The sequence below is a fragment of the Erpetoichthys calabaricus genome, chromosome 6, assembly GCF_900747795.2.
Source record: "Erpetoichthys calabaricus chromosome 6, fErpCal1.3, whole genome shotgun sequence".
Lineage (NCBI taxonomy): Eukaryota > Metazoa > Chordata > Cladistia > Polypteriformes > Polypteridae > Erpetoichthys > Erpetoichthys calabaricus.
The window spans coordinates 43,873,927-43,893,653 of record NC_041399.2 but is presented as its reverse complement, the minus strand read 5'-3'; the positions used below and the strand labels follow the sequence as shown (position 1 = coordinate 43,893,653).

General features: G+C 40.1%; 1 protein-coding gene across 1 annotated transcript in view; it reads right to left on the bottom strand.

The window, feature by feature from the left end:
- Window positions 1-19,727, bottom strand: part of LOC114653043 (lipoxygenase homology domain-containing protein 1-like) — a 394,200-nt gene that overhangs the window by 315,602 nt on the left and 58,871 nt on the right. Inside the window, 8 exon segments of the mRNA XM_051929357.1 lie at window positions 3,357-3,384; window positions 3,386-3,551; window positions 3,553-3,558; window positions 5,322-5,435; window positions 7,496-7,673; window positions 9,051-9,263; window positions 11,459-11,632; window positions 15,403-15,506. Coding sequence (XP_051785317.1) covers window positions 3,357-3,384; window positions 3,386-3,551; window positions 3,553-3,558; window positions 5,322-5,435; window positions 7,496-7,673; window positions 9,051-9,263; window positions 11,459-11,632; window positions 15,403-15,506 — 983 coding nt within the window.

Below are 19,727 nucleotides of genomic sequence, written 5' to 3'. Positions count from 1 at the left end.
ATATTTTTTTCTCCAGTCTGTTTTTTTTTTTTTTTTTGCTTTTGTTATTTATCTTTAATAGAAAACTGCTCAAAAAATTAAAAGAACACTCTGAAAACACATCAGATATCAATGGGAAAAAAAATCCTGCTGGATATCTATATTGATATGGACTGGGTAATGTGTTAGGAACAAAAGCATGCAACATTGTTTGATGGAAATGAAAATTATCAACCTACAGAGGGCTGAATTCGAAGACACCCCAAAAATCAAAGTGAAAAAATGATGTGGCAGGCTAGTCCATTCTGCTGAAATTTCATTGCAGCAACTCCAAATCGTACTCAGTAGTTTGGCCCCCACATGCTTGTATGCATGCCTGACAACGTCGGGGCATGCTCCAATTGAGACAATTGGGGGATCTCCTCCCAGATCTGGACCAGAGCATCACTGAGCTCCTGGACAGTCTGAGGTCCAACCTGGCAGCGTCAGATGGACTGAAACATAATGTCCCAGAGGTGTTTTATTGGATTGTGCTCAGGCGAGTCATTGGACCTGCCAATTCTGGTATTCTGTGGCAAATGCTGGGTCCTCAGGCCACCCTCATGAAGTCGGTTCCTGATTATTTGGTCAGAGACATTCACATCAGTGGCCTGCTGGAGATAATTTTGTAGGGTGCTGGCAGTGCTCATCCTGTTCCTCCCTGCCCAAAGGAGCAGATACAATCCTGCAGATAGGTTAAGGACCTTCATCCTCCAGGAACTGCCTGCATACTCTCACCACATGAGGCTGAGCATTGTCGTGCACCAGGAGGAACCTAGGACCCACTGTACCAGCATAGGGTCTGACAATGGGTCCAAGGATTTCATCCCGATAACTAATGGCAGTCAAGGTGCAATTGTCTAGCCTGTAGAGGTCTGTGCATCCCTCCATGGATATGCCTCCCCTGACCATCAATAACCAACCACCAAACCAGTCATGCTGAACGAAGGTACAGGCAGCATAGCATTCTCCATGGCTTTTCCAGACCCTTTCACGTCTGTCACAAGTGCTCAGGGTGAACCTGCTCTCATCTGTGAAATGCACAGGGCGCCAGTGGCAGACCTGCCAATTCTGGTATTCTGTGGCAAATGCTGGGTCCTCAGGCCACCCTCATGAAGTCGGTTCCTGATTATTTGGTTAGAGACATTCACATCAGTGGCCTGCTGGAGATAATTTTGGAGGGTGCTGGCAGTGCTCATCCTGTTCCTCCCTGCCCAAAGGAGGCAGATACCATCCTGCAGATAGGTTAAGGACCTTCTACAGCCCTCTCTGGCTCTCCTAGAGTAACTGCCTGTTTCCTGGAATCTCCTCCATTCCCTTGAGACTGTACTGGGAGACACAGCATACCTTCTGGCAATGGCACATATTGATGTGCTATCCTCGAGAAGTTGGGCTACCTGTGCAACATCTGTAGAGTCCAGGTATCGCCTCAGGCTACCAGTAGTGACACTGATGTAGCCAAATGCAAAACTAGTGAAAAAACAGTCAGAAATGATGAGGAGGGAAAAATGTCAGTGGCCTCCACCTGTTAAACCATTCCTGTTTTGGGGGTCGTCTCATGGTTGCCCCTCTAGTGCACCTGTTGTTAATTTCATTAACACCAAAACAGCTGAAACTGATTAACAACCCCCCTCTGCTACTTAACTGACCAAATCAATAGTCCAGAAGTTTCACTGACTTGATGCTATACTCAGATTAAAAAGTGTTCCTTTCATTTTTTTGAGCCGTATATACTGTCTAATCTTAATTTCTTTCTATTCTTGTAACTTTCTTTAATCATCTTGTAAAGCACTTTGAGCTACATTGCTGTATGAAAATGTGCTATAATGTTGTTGTTCTTAATATGTCAAAGTTGTGTGCAAACAGCCTGCATCAAGTCACACTGTGTACTGGCAGCGGTATGTGAACTGCATCATGGGACATTGCTATTGCTCTCTCCATTCTGTTGCTCCCACTTATGTATTTGTTTCTTATATTAGTGACTCCCAGCAAAAATATTTTTTATGGTTCTCCACTTCAGTCAGTAATACTTTGAGTCCGTGTTCACTTATGTTTTTGTTTTCTGCCTTATTTTCCTCTGTCCTACCACGGTTTGTAATAAGAAGTCACCCATGAACATGAGTATGTTTAGATGGTGTGACACCCGGATGGAGCTCATGCCCAGCCGGGACGCCCAGGAAGACAGGAGGAGGGCTCATTCCTTCCTCCAGACCGCGAGGGGGCATCCGCCCTGGTTATATTGGGGGCCACGGGTACAGGGCTTGGAAGCCCCCTGCCTGAAGGACCCTGGACCCCAGTACTTCCGCCACACCAGGAAGTGCTGGGGGGAAGAAGAGAGGGAACACCCGGAGTGCTTCCGGGAGGACAGTCGGCATTTCCGCCACACTAGGGCGTGTCCGCGGGATTGCCAGTGCACACCTGGAACACATCTGGGTACGGATAAAAGGGGCCACCTCCCTTCATTCGAGGCTGGAGTCGGGTGGAAGCAGGACAAGGTTCAAGAAAGAGAGAAGGAGACGGTCCGAAGAGGCAGAGTGGTTGGCCTGGACTTTGGGGAAGATTGGGGTTTGTGGCACTTGGACTTTGTAAATATTAGTGTTAATAAACGTGTGGTGGTGAAATTAACATGTCTGCCTGTCTGTGTCCGGGTCAAGTTCCACAATGGTGATTATATCAAGAATATTCAAGGCGTTTTATAAACCAAACATGGTTACTGACTGATAATGAAGGGGAAAAGCTAAAACCACACTTACTTTTAACTTGAAAGGAACTAGATGTGGAAAACATATAGTTTATAAATCCAATGTTTTTTGTGCATATTTTACTTTTGCTTGAGGAGACTATAAATCACATCAAGGACATGAGTCAAATATTAGAGGATCCAAGAATAAAGAGGATCGAATAGTTAGATTAAAAAGAACGGTAAAATATAAATTAGAAAGTGGCACCCAGGGTGTAAGGAGGATAGCCTCTGCCTTTGGCATTTAATCTAGAATCATTCAATAGCTGGGGCTTACAACATTTTTCTGGTCAGACTAACGTTGCACAAGTTAACAAGACAGAGGGTGACAAGAATTTGAATATTAAATAGAAGAAACACCGGGTTGTGGTAACAGAAGAGAACAGAGACATAAGTATTACAGGTAGGCACCCCTGCCTAGACAGATGGAGCAAAGAACCCATGTTGTTTTTTGCATCAATTGTCATCTAATTTCCTGCATTGCTCTGTTATTATTGTTTTTGTAAATAATGTATATATCTTTTTTTGATCTTGGTGTAGCTCAATAGATATTGTTCACAATAGATGTTTGAGCCCAGTCTAAATATACAGTTATTACCAGAAATTCATCTTCTTGGTGTGCTTTGAAAGAGTTTGTCTTTATTGTTTTTTTTCAGATTGATGGGTCCTGCTACTCCTTGGTCTCCATAGACCCAAAGGAAAACCAAAGCTTTTGTCCCTTTGTTGCCAGTCATGATGCAGACTTTCCAGTTATCATCAGCAGAGTCTGAAGGACACTCGAACCTTACTCTGGGTTTCTTCTGTAAAAATACAGTGTTAAATAAGTTAGAGGAGAGTAACATACTGGACTTTTCTGAAAAACAGTTTAAATATTTTGAAATGAATACAGGAGCCCCTAGATTTTATGAGAGCAGCACTAAAAATGAAAATTTGAAAAAATACATTTCATTGACTTATAGCCACCAACTGAAAGAATTATGAATGGAGGCCCAGTAGGAATCTGGATGGTGGACAGTTTATTAGAGGTGCAAACACAAAGTCCTATCATGATAAAGGACATGCACACTGGTGATGTGCACCCCATCTACATGCCAGCACAAAGTATAAAACTTTATCAGCGAGAGGAGTTCATGGGATAAGTGAAAGGAGTAACATCGTCAACCATGTCTCCCAATCATCTTCCAGGTCAGAGATGGTGGATTAGGAGGAAATAATAGAAGAAGCAATGCTTCCTGGTATTCAAAGGTTACACGTTCCCAGATGTTCAATTATTTAGGCAGCCAGCACCCTGCTTTGGAGTCCTTGCCCTTTTGGCTCATTTAAGGACCCAGGTATGCACACAACCAAGGGGGCGCTAGATGGAGCTCTAGTCTGGAATCTAGAATGTAAATGTAGATCTGCTTCTGAGCAGGAAGTAGTTAAGTTCAGGAGCAGAAGTCATCCCAAGAAGGACTATAAAGGCACCTCAAAACTAGAGCCTGATGATATATTATTAAATAATTTAAAAATGATATGTAAAATAAAACATAACTATTTTATTTAGATTGACACCCTGCCACCGTGTTTACCATTGCTGCCACACAGCACCAAGAATCTGATCACTAGCCATGTGGGTTTTCTCTAAAATCCAAAAGACACTCATATTAATTCAATTAGAATTTAGGTTCCAGCCTTCATCCCAGTGCAGCTGGCACAGACGCCGAATCCCTGGCTTACCATATAGCAAGGAGATAACATGTGGCTCTGATTTGTTTGTACCTCCTTCTACTAAATTATGCCTACTTGTGCCATAGTTTTGCATGGGCTAAATAAAATATTGTGTTCATAAAAATTACTTATGAGTGCTCCTATGAGAAAACCCCTATATGTGATATACCATTCGACTCAATCTTGATATCTAATTGTGTGTGTCGTCAAGCTTTTTCGGGACTCCCCCAAACCCCCACTCCACCCCCCCTCAATTACTGGCTCTGTAGAACTTCTGGAACATGAGATAAGAGGGGGGATCGGTAATATAGGCATTTGGAGCTTCATTTTTTTGTTATTTTGAGATTGCTGATTACAATTGTAACATTTTTGATATTTGGTTCTTCACTGGTTGACCAACTGTAGCCCTCTAAGAGTCACTCCTAGAAGGTTAAAAATGACAAATTGCAAACAAGCATGTGGGGTATCATTTTAGACTATTTCAGGGTGAGTGATTATGAATATGATGTTATTTTGGATTTCTGATCTTTTACTAGCATTCTATGGACATTTATCAATGGGTGAAAAAATACAAATTTCTATTACAATTCTTTCAACCTTCAACATTTAAAGTGAAGCTCAGATTTTAATATTTAAAATATCTCATGCAACTACTATTCTTGTTTATTATGTACTTCTGCCTCATGAAATAAACCATTGTATTTCTTAGAACACCCTGACTTATGGTGGCTGGTGCTAATTCAGATTTTTTATTTACTTCAGACTGGGCCCGGTATTCTGTGTTAACAAGAGTTAGTCTCGTGCTGGCTAAGTGTGATACTCCCCAGGGTACCAAAATGGTTGGATGGCTACTTACTAGAAGCAGGAACAGGAGATGGTCTGAAAATGGATTGATTTCTTACTGGTGGCTCTTCTGCCATGAAATGTTTGTCCATGGTTGCCGAGGTGCCAGTGGGTTTTTCCCGTCCAACTAGAACATTAACAAAAATAGTCATTTTCCCTTTTTCCTTTCCTTTTTCTAAAACCTGATTTTCCATGATGTAAATAAAAAGAAACAAATGATGAATGAACATAGAATATAGATGAAAAAATATAAAACCTCTTTTAAACAAGAGTTTAAAACATTTAGCTGTATAGTGAGTTTTGCAACAGTGAAATTATTTGTATTGTTTCTATTCATTCATGCATGTATTCATATTTTGAACCCTCTTCAATACCTGCATATTTTCAGGGAAGATGGAGATAACAAATCTGATAGAATTGGCACAGCAAATAATATCAAAAATGTCTATAAAAATAAATCTCATGTTACTCGTGTCATTTAGAGGTATGCTACTAACATGCAAAACACATGCATTTCTGGGAAAATATTATAAAAGAAATACTTTCCACAAAATAAGAGCTCTCCACACAAAGGAAACATCTGTACACAGGAATGAGCTGTTGAATTACAGACAGCGCACTGGACTGTTGAATGAGAGAAGAGACGGGTCTTCATTTCAGAACCTCAATCAATGTGAACGAGCTTCTATTATATGCACTGCTTTGATTTTTCAAATAAAAAATAAGTTTTGGTTGCAATATTCCTTTAATAAGGGGTGGCACGGTGGTGCAGTGGGTAGTGCTGCTGCCTCGCAGTTGGGAGACCTGGGGACCTGGGTTCACTTCCCGGGTCCTCCCTGCGTGGAGTTTGCATGTTCTCCCCGTGTCTGCGTGGGTTTCCTCCTGGCGCTCCGGTTTCCTCCCACAGTCCAAAGATATGCAGGTTAGGTGGATTGGCGATTCTAAATTGGCCCGTGTTTGTGTGTGTCCTGTGGTGGGTTGGCACCCTGCCCAGGATTGGTTCCTGCCCTGTGTTGGCTGGGATTGGCTCCAGCAGACCCCCGTGACCCTGTGTTCGGATTCAGCGGGTTGGACAATGGATGGATATTCCTTTAATATGGAACAGCATGGAATGCTGCATTTCCTCTTTCATTTGGGAAATCTGTGTATGTTTTGTTTCCTTCCTAATAATAATAATAATAATAATAATAATATGAAAAAGTTCAACTTTTAGTTGAAGATGTCACTTTTTTTCGCATTACGGGTTCTTTTACTGGGATGCTTTTCTATTGCAGCTTGTATCAACTGACGGCATATTGGCTGCCACCTTATTTGAGTGTGAGGCATTGCAGGAATTAGCAGCTAGTATTTTCCTTAAAAACACTCCAACACTCTTAAAAAGTCTAAAATGACAAAATTAGAGTGCATTATTTTATTTAGGCCGTCTGTTATTAATTACAGTATTTTCTTCCTTTACTATGACCCAATCGTTGACTAAAATGATCTTTTGCCTGTCTTATGATTACGATTTTAGTGCTGGTGTTTTTACCTCTGGCATCTATTAACTATAAATACAACCACCAAATGAGTAACTGTGTACACTTAAATTCATTACATGTGTAAAACAACAAAGAAATGTGATTCAGTCAGAAATCGTATTTGAAATGAGTACCCTGGCACATCCATTAAACAAAAGAAATTAAAATTAAATGACAGAATAATTGAACATTAAACTCCATGATTTTGGTTCATTTTCCACCCGTGCATTGTGAGACCCTGAGCAAGTCGCTTGACCTGCTTGCCCCCCTCAACTTTTAAACAGCCATAATATATCCTGTACTTTTTTTTAGTTGCTTGGTATAAAATTATCAGATTAAAGATTTAATAAGAACATCTCTGTGGACTGACAAAGAGGTGGCTATTGGGCAATTCCTAGGCTGTGTACTTGGCAGTTAAACTTTCAAGGGGATTTGTTATTGTGTGATTTAATCTGTGTTTGCAGATTGCTGTGCCCCTTTTGACCACTGTAATTTTTAATAAGTGTGGGGTAGCCCCCACAAATTCTTTATTAATTCAGGGTTCTGGTTATTGTATTTGTATAGGATGCTGGGGTGGCTTCAGTTGCCCCCCAGTCCTATTGATAAACCAATAGTAATAGAAAACTATTCTAAATATGATCTCATCTGAATGAAATGCCTTTTTCCTTACATTTAATGACCTGAGGATAGAAAGAAAGGTTGTTTTCTCCGGTGTACACCAGAGGCTTTGCGCGGCCATCAGTAAGAAGCCCAATGTACATTCCTGTGGATTTCACCGATTCAAAATTCAAAGATCCATTGAGGAAGTTCTTGTCTACTTTGAAGTGACAGTACTGATCACCGGTACCCTGAAACAAATTTGGAAAAGATAAAAAATATGGAACAAAGAAATAATTAGTGAACAGCACATATTCTCTAATGGAAGTGAAATTCAAAAGGGTTAGGTGATATTCATATTTAATATTTGGGGTTATTTCATACTGACCAAACTGTTTCATTTATATGCAGAAGTCTGATGACAATAGTGGTGCTGAGAGCTTTGTTGTATCATTATTACGAGGTGGTTTCATTTGTAATTTTACTTTATGTATGCTTTTCATTATGTTTGGCTCACATCTTTTGCACCCTTTTTTGATTACATCTTGCCTGAAGAAGGGGCCTGAGTTGCCTCGAAAGCTTGCATATTGTAATCTTTTAGTTAGCCAATAAAAGGTGTCATTTTGCTTGGCTTTTCTCTACATTCATAATAGCTAACATGGTACAACACCCTAGTACTACCCTTTTTCACAAAATTTTGTCAATCGTTTTTGATTTTAAAATGTTCAAGATGATGAAAAGTATTTTGTTTTCTATGGGTGCAGTCAATTTAGAGTGTATGTTTTGATGCTGCCTGGGAAATGTGTCAGAATAATGTGGTACGTGAAATCATCGATGTGACACTTTAAACGTTTAGTACTGGCATCTTTTCCTCTTTCAAAACCATGGATGAGATCTTCAGTTCTGTGTAGTGATTCTTTTGGTTAATATTTTTCTGGTTAAAAGCTTTGTTAATTCAACTTTCATTTTTGGTTCACGTTTTGGCTTTGATGACAGTCTTTTGAATTTCCCAGTCATGACCTTAGCTTTTGTTTTTTGAATACACCTCTTCTTCTGGTCCATCCTTTCTCTAACCTAACATAAAAATCAGAAAGAGATCCCATCTTTTAACCAGTCCCAATGATAAGGTCACATTCTGTGTTCTTCCCACTCATTTCCCAGGTAACTTTAAAACAGTCATTCCAAAATGACAATGCCTATAGAAAACAGAAAATGGTGTTGAATCAATGCAAATTATTTTTTACCATTTTAAATAATTTTTGAATCCAAAATTTGCAAGATTTATATTCTTCGTAAGTCAAAATCCCAAATGTGTGTAAAAAATGTAAGGCAAGCATAATGAAAACCATACAAAAATAAATAACCAGACCTTCTCATAACAACCATTAGAGTATATCATTTTTGAAATTTGGCTGAATTCACTTGAAATTTGTTATTTTTGACACTGATTTAACCGTTAATTGTTAAAATCATAGACTATTTATGATTTGTGTTTTCTGGAAAAATGAAGACCTTTAATTAATCATTAGCATAATTATTTTGGACCAACAATTTTTGTCAAGTTCTGAAACAAATGTTTAAAGAAGGCCAAAAAATATTTTAATATAAACTGAAGTTTCATTGCCTACCATTCCATCACACTGACCATCCTTCATCCTAATGAACATCTTGGGTGTACGAACGCTCTCTAGCATGTAAATCCCTCCGCTGACTTTATGTACGCGCAGGTAAGATTCTTCAGCTTGCTTGCCGGTGCCAACACACTGACCATCTGGACTGATGCAGAGAGACTGCCTCACACTGCTGTTCAGCAGGATTATAGCTCCATCTCGGAGAACCCCCTAATGCAAGAAATGAAAATTGATTTGAAATAATTAACAGATGCAGTTACTTCAAGTAATTTTAATTTGTTTTATCTATACTGAAGTGTTGCCTGTACCTATTGTCGCAGGAGGCTGGGGGACAGACCCTGCCAGGATGCCTGGAAGGACCGGGAGGTGACGTATTCGTCCTCCGGGCCACAAGGGGGCAACCACCCTGGATCGGGAAAGGGCCACGGAAGGGGAGCAAGGAGGCTCAAGCCCGTTGGAGCACGTGCCCAACACCAGGGGCTGCCCCGAGCTTCATGGAGCCCGGGAAACGTCTACTTCCGCCACACCTGGGAACATGGACAATGATCCTTCTAGGGACACCTGGAGTGTTTCCGGGTGCTCTCCCGACACTTCCGCCACAAGTGTCGTCAGGCAGAGTACCTGGAGCTCATCCGGGTGAAAAGAAAAGGGGCCGCCTCCCTCAAATCAGGGAGATGGAGTCGGGAGTGGGAGCAGGACAAAGCTCCTGTGGAGAGAGGAAAGGTGGCCCACGGACAGAGAGAGAGAAGCTCGGAGGAAAGGTGATTGGTGCTGGGAAGCACAGTGTGTTGTGCAGGACTGTGTATTGTATTGTGAAAAAAAACAAAAATTAAACGTGTGTTTTATAAAGATGTCTCACACTATATTGTCAATAAAGGAGTCTCTCTGGCATTGAAGGGTAAAGTTTATGAAAGCCGTATGAGGAAAAGTGTGATTTGTGGGAGTGAAGTGTGATCAATGCAACATGGAACACGAAACACGATGCGACACTGGAAAGAACAGAGATGAGAGGTGTCAGATGAATGTGTGAAATCTCATGGAGTGAGAGGAAGAGACAGACTTGGTATGAAGGAGAAAGGTGTTGTGCTTAGGAGAAACAGACTTAGGTGGTTTTAAGGTGTGTAGAGCAAAAGACGTTAGATGACTGGGTGATGAGGTAGAACAAGGTGGAGAGGATGAGGCCAAGAGGGAAATAAGTTGATGTGCATTCTGGGATACCTCAGAGACATTTTGGGATATATTAAAGTAAGTCTGTTGAGATGTCAAAAATACAATTCACAATATCTCAAAATCACTTCTTGTAAAATTTCCTATTTTTTAATGGAACTTCTTGCCTGTTTTAAGATGTCTTGAAATGAATTTGTGATATCTCAGAATGAGCAGTAAACTATTTGAAATATCAGGAAACATAATTGGGCGGCACGGTGGCGCAGTGGGTAGCGCTGCTGCCTCGCAGTTGGGAGACCTGGGGACCCGGGTTCGCTTCCCGGGTCCTCCCTGCGTGGAGTTTGCATGTTCTCCCCGTGTCTGCGTGGGTTTCCTCCGGGCGCTCCGGTTTCCTCCCACAGTCCAAAGACATGCAGGTTAGGTGGATTGGCGATTCTAAATTGGCCCTAGTGTGTGCTTGGTGTGTGGGTGTGTTTGTGTGTGTCCTGCGGTGGGTTGGCACCCTGCCCAGGATTGTTTCCTGCCTTGTGCCCTGTGTTGGCTGGGATTGGCTCCAGCAGACCCCCGTGACCCTGTGTTCGGATTCAGCGGGTTGGAAAATGGATGGATGGATGGAAACATAATTGACATATCGTGAATTGTAATGGAGATAGGAGAAAATGATATCCCATATCATTAAATAAATGTCATTTTAAATAGATCTTAAAATATTCTTGAAAAAAATAAGAATACCTTGAATACATTTTAAAATATTTGAAATGGAGCAGAGAATCATTTTAAGATATCATGAAATGATCTATATCTATAAACGTATTTTAGATTTTGGAAATGTAAGTCAATATGAAGATATCTGAAATAGAGTACATTTTAAGCTAACTTGATCACATTTCCACATATTATAAGTACTGGCAGGCACTTCAATAGGTAGTATCATTTACTTTTTTCCTCATTTTTACGGTTTTAGTTCCCTTGTCTTCCTCTCTGCACTCTCATTTATGATTGTGTTGGTCCGTATTTTGGGTTGGCAAACTTTTCTTAGTGCATCAAAGTGACCACAACGTCCAGAAGGTTAAATTTGCAGAGATTAGTAAATTTAGGACATGGTGGTGTTTGTCTACAACAAAAATGAAAAGAGTTCACACCGGACTATGTCACCCTTTCTTTTTAACTGCACAAACGACCAAGACAACCCTGGTGCAGACCATTAAGAAGATGAACACAACATTTTTAGGCCCTACCTTTACATGGATAGCGAGCCTCTCAGAATGAGCTGAGCTCTCTCCTACTCCTGCAGTGGGGTTCCCTTCTTTGTTGAAGGTGACAAAACATCCTGAATTTCGGACTGATTCTAAAGTTACTGAGCGATCAGACAGCACATTAATTTGAAGTTCACATAAAGTGCCTCCATTGTCCTGAAAAATAAAAGAAAATATTATGTCAGCTATATCTAAGTATCTACTTACCTCAATAGTTTTAATTTTTGGTAAGCACACCAGATCAAACATTCAGTCCCAAACCTCCTGCACTAACAGTGCTTGGGGTTCAAAAACATCATCCATATTAACACTACTTATTATGTGCCAATACATGAAGTGTTTCCTACCTCTCCTCCTTAACTAATTCTCAACGCAATGAAATTGGCAATATCAGTTAACACAGATTTATTTAGTTATTTGCTAATTTTGCTAATTTATTTACTGATGTTTGCATTAATATCCTTAAATAACAACATAAGATGTTTAACTGAGAGGAGACCATTCAGTTCATTCAATTAAGTAACAGCTAATATGTCTCATTGAGACACTTCTTAAAGGTCAAATTCTTCATCAAGTACACGTCTCAATAACTTGTTCCAGATTCCCACAACTACTTCCTGGCTTCAATCCTATATGCACATCCCCTTAATTTCATCATCAGTTCTTCTACCATCGTTATTTCCAGTGTCAAAGCTGCCCTTAAAAATCCTGGAGTTATCAGGATATGGTGTCATCTCCTACTAATCCTTGAACCCAGGATCCCTAATACAAACTGAAAGGCTCTGTCAGTTAGAATTGTCCCTGCACTGCTTACCATTGCCTTTGTAGCAGTGCTCTTATATTCCATGTTTAAACCTTCCTACTGCTGGCATTACAACATCAGCATAACAGTCTATGAGTGCTCCTCACCATTATGTAGTTGATCCAGCTGACTACAGTTAAGCTAGTCTGGCTACCTACCAAAAATTGAAAATCCTTAGGGTTATATGTCTAAAAGAACAGTAGGCCTAACTTTTCTAATATCTGCCTTGCTATCAGGATCTTAGCCATGTTCCAAAGGTGGCAAAAATGTTAACAAATTTCAGGTACAGTACACAAGTAACCCATACATGATACTGCTGAAGACGACTTAAAAGCAGACTGGAAAATGGAACAGCAACCATCAGGTTGCCTTCTCATTTGGGCTGCCAACCAATGATGGCCTCTCTGCCTGGTGACATCATCCATTCTGGATGGGATGTTTGTCCATCCACATTACCTATCACAACATTAAAATGATCAAAATAAATAAATAAATAAATCAGTAAACATGTTTTCTAGGGGCAATATAAGCATTGGGTGTTTCCATGTCAATCACTCCCAGAATATATATACAACATGTGTCATACCATCAGAGTCACCATTTATAAGTCAGCACCTGCATTTCCATATTATCCAAAAGTGATGGATAACTCCTTATGTGCTTGTATATATATTGTATATATTTATATTTTATACATTTTCTGCTTAGAATTCCAAGAGCTAAACTTAAAAGAAGTGGTGAGGCAGCCATCTGCTGTTATACACCTAAAACTTCGAATAGCTTAGCAATAGAAATTCGCCAGTCTAATATGGTGGAGCACTTTAAAACAAAAACTGCTCAAAACTCATTATTTTAACATGGCTTTCTCATAGCTTCATTTTAGTTTAATCCTAATATTCTGTATATGCATTGAATTATCATTATCATTCATGGTGGTTCCAAAATCTGTACTAACCCCTACTTTCTCTTCTGTTCTTTTTCCGGTTTTCTGTGATGGCGATCTGCACCACCACCACCTGATCAAAGCACCGTGATGTCCATACATTGATGGATTAAAGGTCAGAGGTCCACATGACCATCATCATCAAGTTCTTCCATGTGAAGCCTGAAAACCATGAGGACTGATTGAGATCATCGATGTTAGGTAGAATGCCTAAAGGGGGCTGGGTGGTCTCATGGCCTTGGAACCCCTGCAGATTTTGTTTTTTTTTTTTTTTCTCCAGCCCTCTGGAGTTTTTTTTTTTGTTGTTTCTGTCCTCCCTGGCCATCGGACCTTACTTTTATTCTATGTTAATTCGTTTGCCTAATTTTATTTTTTATATTTTGTCTTTTTTTCCCTTTTCTTCATCCTGTAAAACACTTTGAGCTACATCATTTGTATGAAAATGTGCTATAGAAATAAATATTGTTGTGGTTGTTATAGTTTCCTCTTTTTCACTCTGATAGCCATAAACTGCATACGCGGGTAGGAAGTTACTGTCATTGGCTGCTTGTGTGTTCCAGACGGGAATTCTCCATTGGCAAGTCGACATGGGCATCAGCAAGTTATTTCTGCTTTATGTCTTCCCAGCTGCTTGAGCGCAAATATAAGAGAAGCAGTGCATTGGCACCTCACTCCTATGGATGCTTTAAGCTGTAACAGGTAAGCTAAATAATTTTCCTAACCATAAAAGTATAAAATTTAAGCATGGAAAGGAAAAGTTTATCCAGATTCGAATGAAGTGCTCTGTAGTGTGTACGCTGCTGTGCACAGAGCAAATTAGCATTTATTCAGTATTTACCTTATACTAAATCTACCTAACACCCGTGACCCTGTGTTCGGATTCAGCGGGTTGGAAAATGGATGGATGGATAAATCTACCTAACAGCTCCTTTATCAGTGAATTGTAAAGATTCACTATTTTAATGACATTACAGTTTACCAGGGTGACTAGATGCACCAGTGATAGTCAGGATTTCAGTCCAAATAAATAAGTGAAAAATATCAAAATGCCCAGGTTTTCTAATAAAACACTGCTCTGCTGACACAGGCATCCTCACAATATGTTTAGAATATATTTATGAAACTCCAAAGGGGCACACAACCCCATATCATGCCTCCATTGAAATATATGAATAATGAAGTTGTCAAAATTCTGACAAGGGATGCTTCCTTATAAACTTGAATTTGAACAGCATTGTGAGGGCGACCAAGACGCAAAAAAAAACAGACAGTACTGCCATTTACTTGTTTACACTTCAAGCAATTTTATTTGCATGCCCTGATCCCTCTTTGAGGACAATGTGATAATGCAGCCATTAAACAAATGAGGATGACCCTTATGTGTGAGCATATGTGCTACGCAAGTGTCCCGTTTTGGGACTTTGAAAATCTGCTCACCTTATCATTTACCATCAGAGTGACACATTCATCTGATATCCATAATAGTCACTCGCTATAATAAATTTGCCTTTCATTTCTCTTATTCTCAAACATTTGTCATAACCAAAGAGCTTCGCGAGTCCCATTTCAAGAAAAATGTGGCCAGACATGCTCAAGTAAAGAAGGAATTACAAAAGGTTTTATTTATTTATTTAGCTTATGTTAACAGGCACGTGTAAATTGTCACTCTATAGGAATATGAGGTGTGTGTCATTACGTGTGTGTATGAGTGACAGTGGTCTCTGTGATAGACTAGAGTCCTGCCCAGGCCAGTTTTCAGTCTTTTGCTGAGTCCTGGTGGGAAAGCCCCTGGCCCCCACAACCTTGAAATGGGTTGAGAAAGTTCTAGAATTGACATATTGAACTTAATCCATTCAGGGCTACAGTGATTGCACAGCCTTTGAACACACTTGAATATATTACACCATGCATACATTTTCTAACTTGTTTTATTTCTTATACTCATTGCATCTGTTGTGTTTGGAAACCAATGCACATTTTTCTTCATTTACATCTTTTTTAAATTACACTTCATTTTCATTTTTAAACACAAACTACTTCCTCAAAAAGGCAGTTCTTAGCTATGGATATACAGTACAATCCAAAAAACATTTTTTAGTATATCTATTTATGCTAGATATGTGTTTGTAAGTTTCAAAAGCACAAAGCAGGAAGCACAAATTTAAATTTAGCAAACATTACCAAGGCAGTCACTTTGTTCTGGTCGATGGCAATTGCTAGCCGATGATGCTGCACGCTGTGAAATATTCGTATGCTGCCTCTTTTCACAGTAACATTAAACAAACCTGAAACAAACACATAAAACAGATTATGACATTAGGTTAAAGTATGTAAATATGAAAGAAATAAAACAGGACCATGGTGTGTGCAGTGCTGCTGCCTCATGAACCAAGAATTTGGGGTTTGAACTCCTGGCCCTGTTGTTTTCTGTGTCCATCCGCACAGGTTTTCCCCTCACATGCCCAGAGATATGCAGTTTGATCAACTGGTGATACTATTTTAACCCAGTTTGGGCTCTGTGCTAAACTGGAACTCTGATCTTCTGGGATACGCTCCGCCCACCCACAGCACTAAACTGGATAAGATTGACTTGAGGATGTGTATAAAATGGGACACTACCTTGAAACATGACTGTGACGACTGTGTACCAAGTTCTTGTTGATGTCTTTTAAAAGGTACATTTAGCTATTCTGCAACACGTCTTCTTTCTTAATGGTGTTAACAACACCATGAAGAATCTTTGTCCGTTTTCAGCATAACAAATGTATATTCTTTGTATTGAGGATACAAATCTGAAACTATGGAGTTCACACCATAACTCTACTTGTGTCCAGTAGAGGTCACTAGAGTGAAGAAGAATGTTTATCCATGTACAGTATCTCTTGATTCAGCTCTCATTTCAATTCAATTCAGTAAAGTTCTTTGGCATAAAATGGATTTTACAATTTTCCTATGTAGCACTATTCTTAACAGGCTGGGGCACAGATTTACATGTAAAAAAGAATAAGAATAAAATACAATATGTTTCAAATTCTGGTTATGTTTTGTTATATGTTATGTTTTGCACATTTTGTTATGTTGCAGCTTTGTGCTAAAATCTTTTAAACTATTTTCTTCCTCACATCAAGTACAACTCAATACTCCAGAATTACAAAGCAAAAACAAGATCTTAGAAATTCTGCAAACTTTTTAAAAATAAGAAAATTGAAATATATCACATTGACCCAAGTATTCATACCCTTGACTATGACACTTGACTCTGGTGCCTCCCATTCTATTGATCATTGGTGAGATGTTGCTGCACCTTGTTTGTAGTCTACCTGTGCTCAATTCAATTGATTAGACAGGATTTAGAAATGCACACACCTGTCTGTGTGTATCACAGCAAAAACCAGGCCTTGAGGTTTGCCTGCTGAGCTTAGAGACAGGATTGTGTTGAGGCTGAGATCTAAGGATGGCTATACAAAATTTCTGCAGCATTGAAGAATTCCCAAGAACAAAGCTTGCCTTCACACTTCTTAACTAGAAGAAGTCAGGAACAACCATGACTTTACTAAAGCTGCCCACCTGGCCAAACTGAAGCAATCAGGTACTCAAGAACCCGAGGGACCTTGTCTGAGGTCCAGGAAATCTGCTTGGAGACTGGAGAAACTTCTAGAAGGACAATCATCACCACTACACTCCACCAGTCTGGGAGTAGAAGCCTAATCCTCATTATAAAAACATGCAGAAATCTGCTTGAAGGTTGTAAAAAGGCACCCAAAGGACTGTGAGAAACAAGATTCTCTGGTCTGATGAAAAAGTTGTTAGTGTCCCGACTTTAGAAAACCAGGCATCATCTGTGCAGTACAATTCCAGTGATGAAGCATGATGGTGGCAGTATCATGCTGTGGGGTTGTTTTTCAGAGGCAGGGACTGGGAGATTAGTTAGGGTTGAATGAAAGCTGAATGGAAAAAAGTACAGAGATATCTTAAATAAAAAAGAACAGTTGCAAATCTCCCTGAACCTCAGCAAAAAGCAAAGACAACACAGGACTGGCTTAGGGTCAACTCTGTGAATGTTCTTGAGTTGCCTTTCCAGAGCTGAACCCATTCAAACATCTCTGGAGAGACCTGAAAAATAGCTGTCTGGTGGTCTCCACTGCGGTGGGCTGGCATCCTGCCTGGGGTTTGTTTCCTGCCTTGCGCCCTGTGTTGGCTGGGATTGGCTCCAGCAGACCCCCATGACCCTGTAGTTAGGATATAGCAGGTTGGATAATAGATGGATGGATGGATGGATAGATGGATGCACCATCCATCCATCCTGGCAAACTTTGAAAGGATCTGCAGAGAAGAATGGCAGAAAATCCCCAAATCCAGGTGTGTGAGGCTTGTGATGTCGTACTCAAGAGGACTCCAGGCTGTAATAGTGCCCATGGTGCTTCAGTGTGGAGTAAAGAGTCTAGTTACTTGTGTCAATGGGATATTTTAGCTTTTTATTATTAACAAATTTACAAACCTTTCTAAAATTGTTTTCTCTTTTTTATTCCGTGGTATTGAGTGATGCTTCATGAAGGGACAAATGAATGTAAAATATTTTTGAACAAGGCTAAAACAGAACAAAAACTGAATACAAGACAGAAACCAACCCTAGAAAGTGTGTAGTCTATGGCAGGACACGCTCACAACTACTTATTTTACAGTCACATATCATCCAACCTGGCTGTACTTGGGATGTAAGACTGAACTGTAGGGAAGACAATGTCACAAACACAAGAAGAACAGTGTTTCAAAGTTTCAAAGCTCAGTAGCCTGGGACTGTAAAGTAGCAGAATTAAGCATCATGTGTTTGTCATTTAATAGATAACTATGTTTTAAGCTTTAGAATTTGTTTTTTTATTTTAAGTTAAGGTGAGGTCAGATGACTTGCAGGTAATAGAGGAAAACTAAATTGATGCCACTACACCTTGTGATAAGGTTGGCACTACCCAGCTTAGGTAATCTGTACACCATGTCTCTCACAGGGCAGTCCTGTGTGCTATAGTAGCAATGAGTGTTCAAAATCATAAACACTATGACGTTCTCTAAAACAAAGACTGCCCACTAATTCTGGTAAATCAACAGTTTGGTTTGTGGACTCAAATTCCACTTTATCTCCATGGTGTGATACAATAGTCCTGGAACTTCTGTCGCTACACTGACTTATCGAATTCTACCACTGGGGTAGCCCCTCACCTCTTACCTGAAAACTACAAGCCCCTCATTTCCAGAAAATGACAATGTCCCCAGATTTGAATGTGTTAATCTTCACTCAAACCATACACACAGGTGTGAATTCCTCCAGTGTGCACTAGAGGTGACAGTCTGATGAGATCACAAGGACAACATGATCTGAAAATGCCAAAGATGCTATCCTTATCTTCTCCAACTGGATGCACTACAAACCTTTTGATATCCTGTCAGTGAAAATAATGAGCAAGAGCCAAGAGAAGATGCAGCTTTGACAGAGTCCAAAGCCCACACTGAACAGTCTCAAGGTAATACCACATTTGCAACAAAACTCTGCAAGTCTAGGGACCAAAAAGTATGCAGCTGCAGGCCTGAAATCCCATCCTATTTTAGCAGCTTTCACAAGATTTATCAGAGTGCAGTCGTGAGCCTTTTCCAAATCCACCAAGCATAATTGCTGCAGACAGAATCAGCACATTCTCATTATCCCTTAAATATATGTGCAAAGAGAAATTTGTTTCACGGCCAAGGAGAAACACACATTTCTCCCCTAAATATAGGGTTCAGCTATCAGATGGAGTTTCCATTTCAGTACTCCTGCACAGGCTTTCCCAGGAATGCTGAAAAATATAATTGCTCAGTAATGCAAACATATTCCCTTGCATCCCTTTTGCAAATGAAAAAAGGGGGGATCATCACACCAGTCTAATAGTCTCAAAACACTGTCTTGCCTTCACCACAACACTGAGGAGGGGTGTTAGCCTAAGGGCTATCACAATACCCAGTGCTTTTGGCATTTTTTGGTTGGATTTCATCCACTCTTGTGGACAGACAGATGCAGAGCCCTCTTCACTGCGGACGCCGCACCGATCTGCCTGTCGATCTCACTCTCCATTCTTCCCTCACTTGTGAACAAGACCCCGAGATACTTGAACTCCTCACCTGTGAGTTGAGTGGGGTAGTACATTGCATATCATATATTGTATTACATTAGTATATTAAACATTACCAATATACTGTAGCTTATTGCACATGTTCAGTTAAAAAAGATCTCGGACTGAGGAGATTCAGAGTTCAGAATGCTTATGGCAGATGGGAAAAAGTTATTTTTTAGTCTGTTTGTGCCTACCTGGATTGACCTAAAGCGTGTTCCTGACGGGAGGAGCTCAAAGAAAGAATTTCCAGGATGAGTTTTGTCCGTGAGAATGTTTTTGGCCCTTCTCACACAGCGAGTCTTATACAAGAGTTCGAGTGATGGCAGTTCAGTCCCAATAATGGCCTCTGCCGTTTTTAGGACT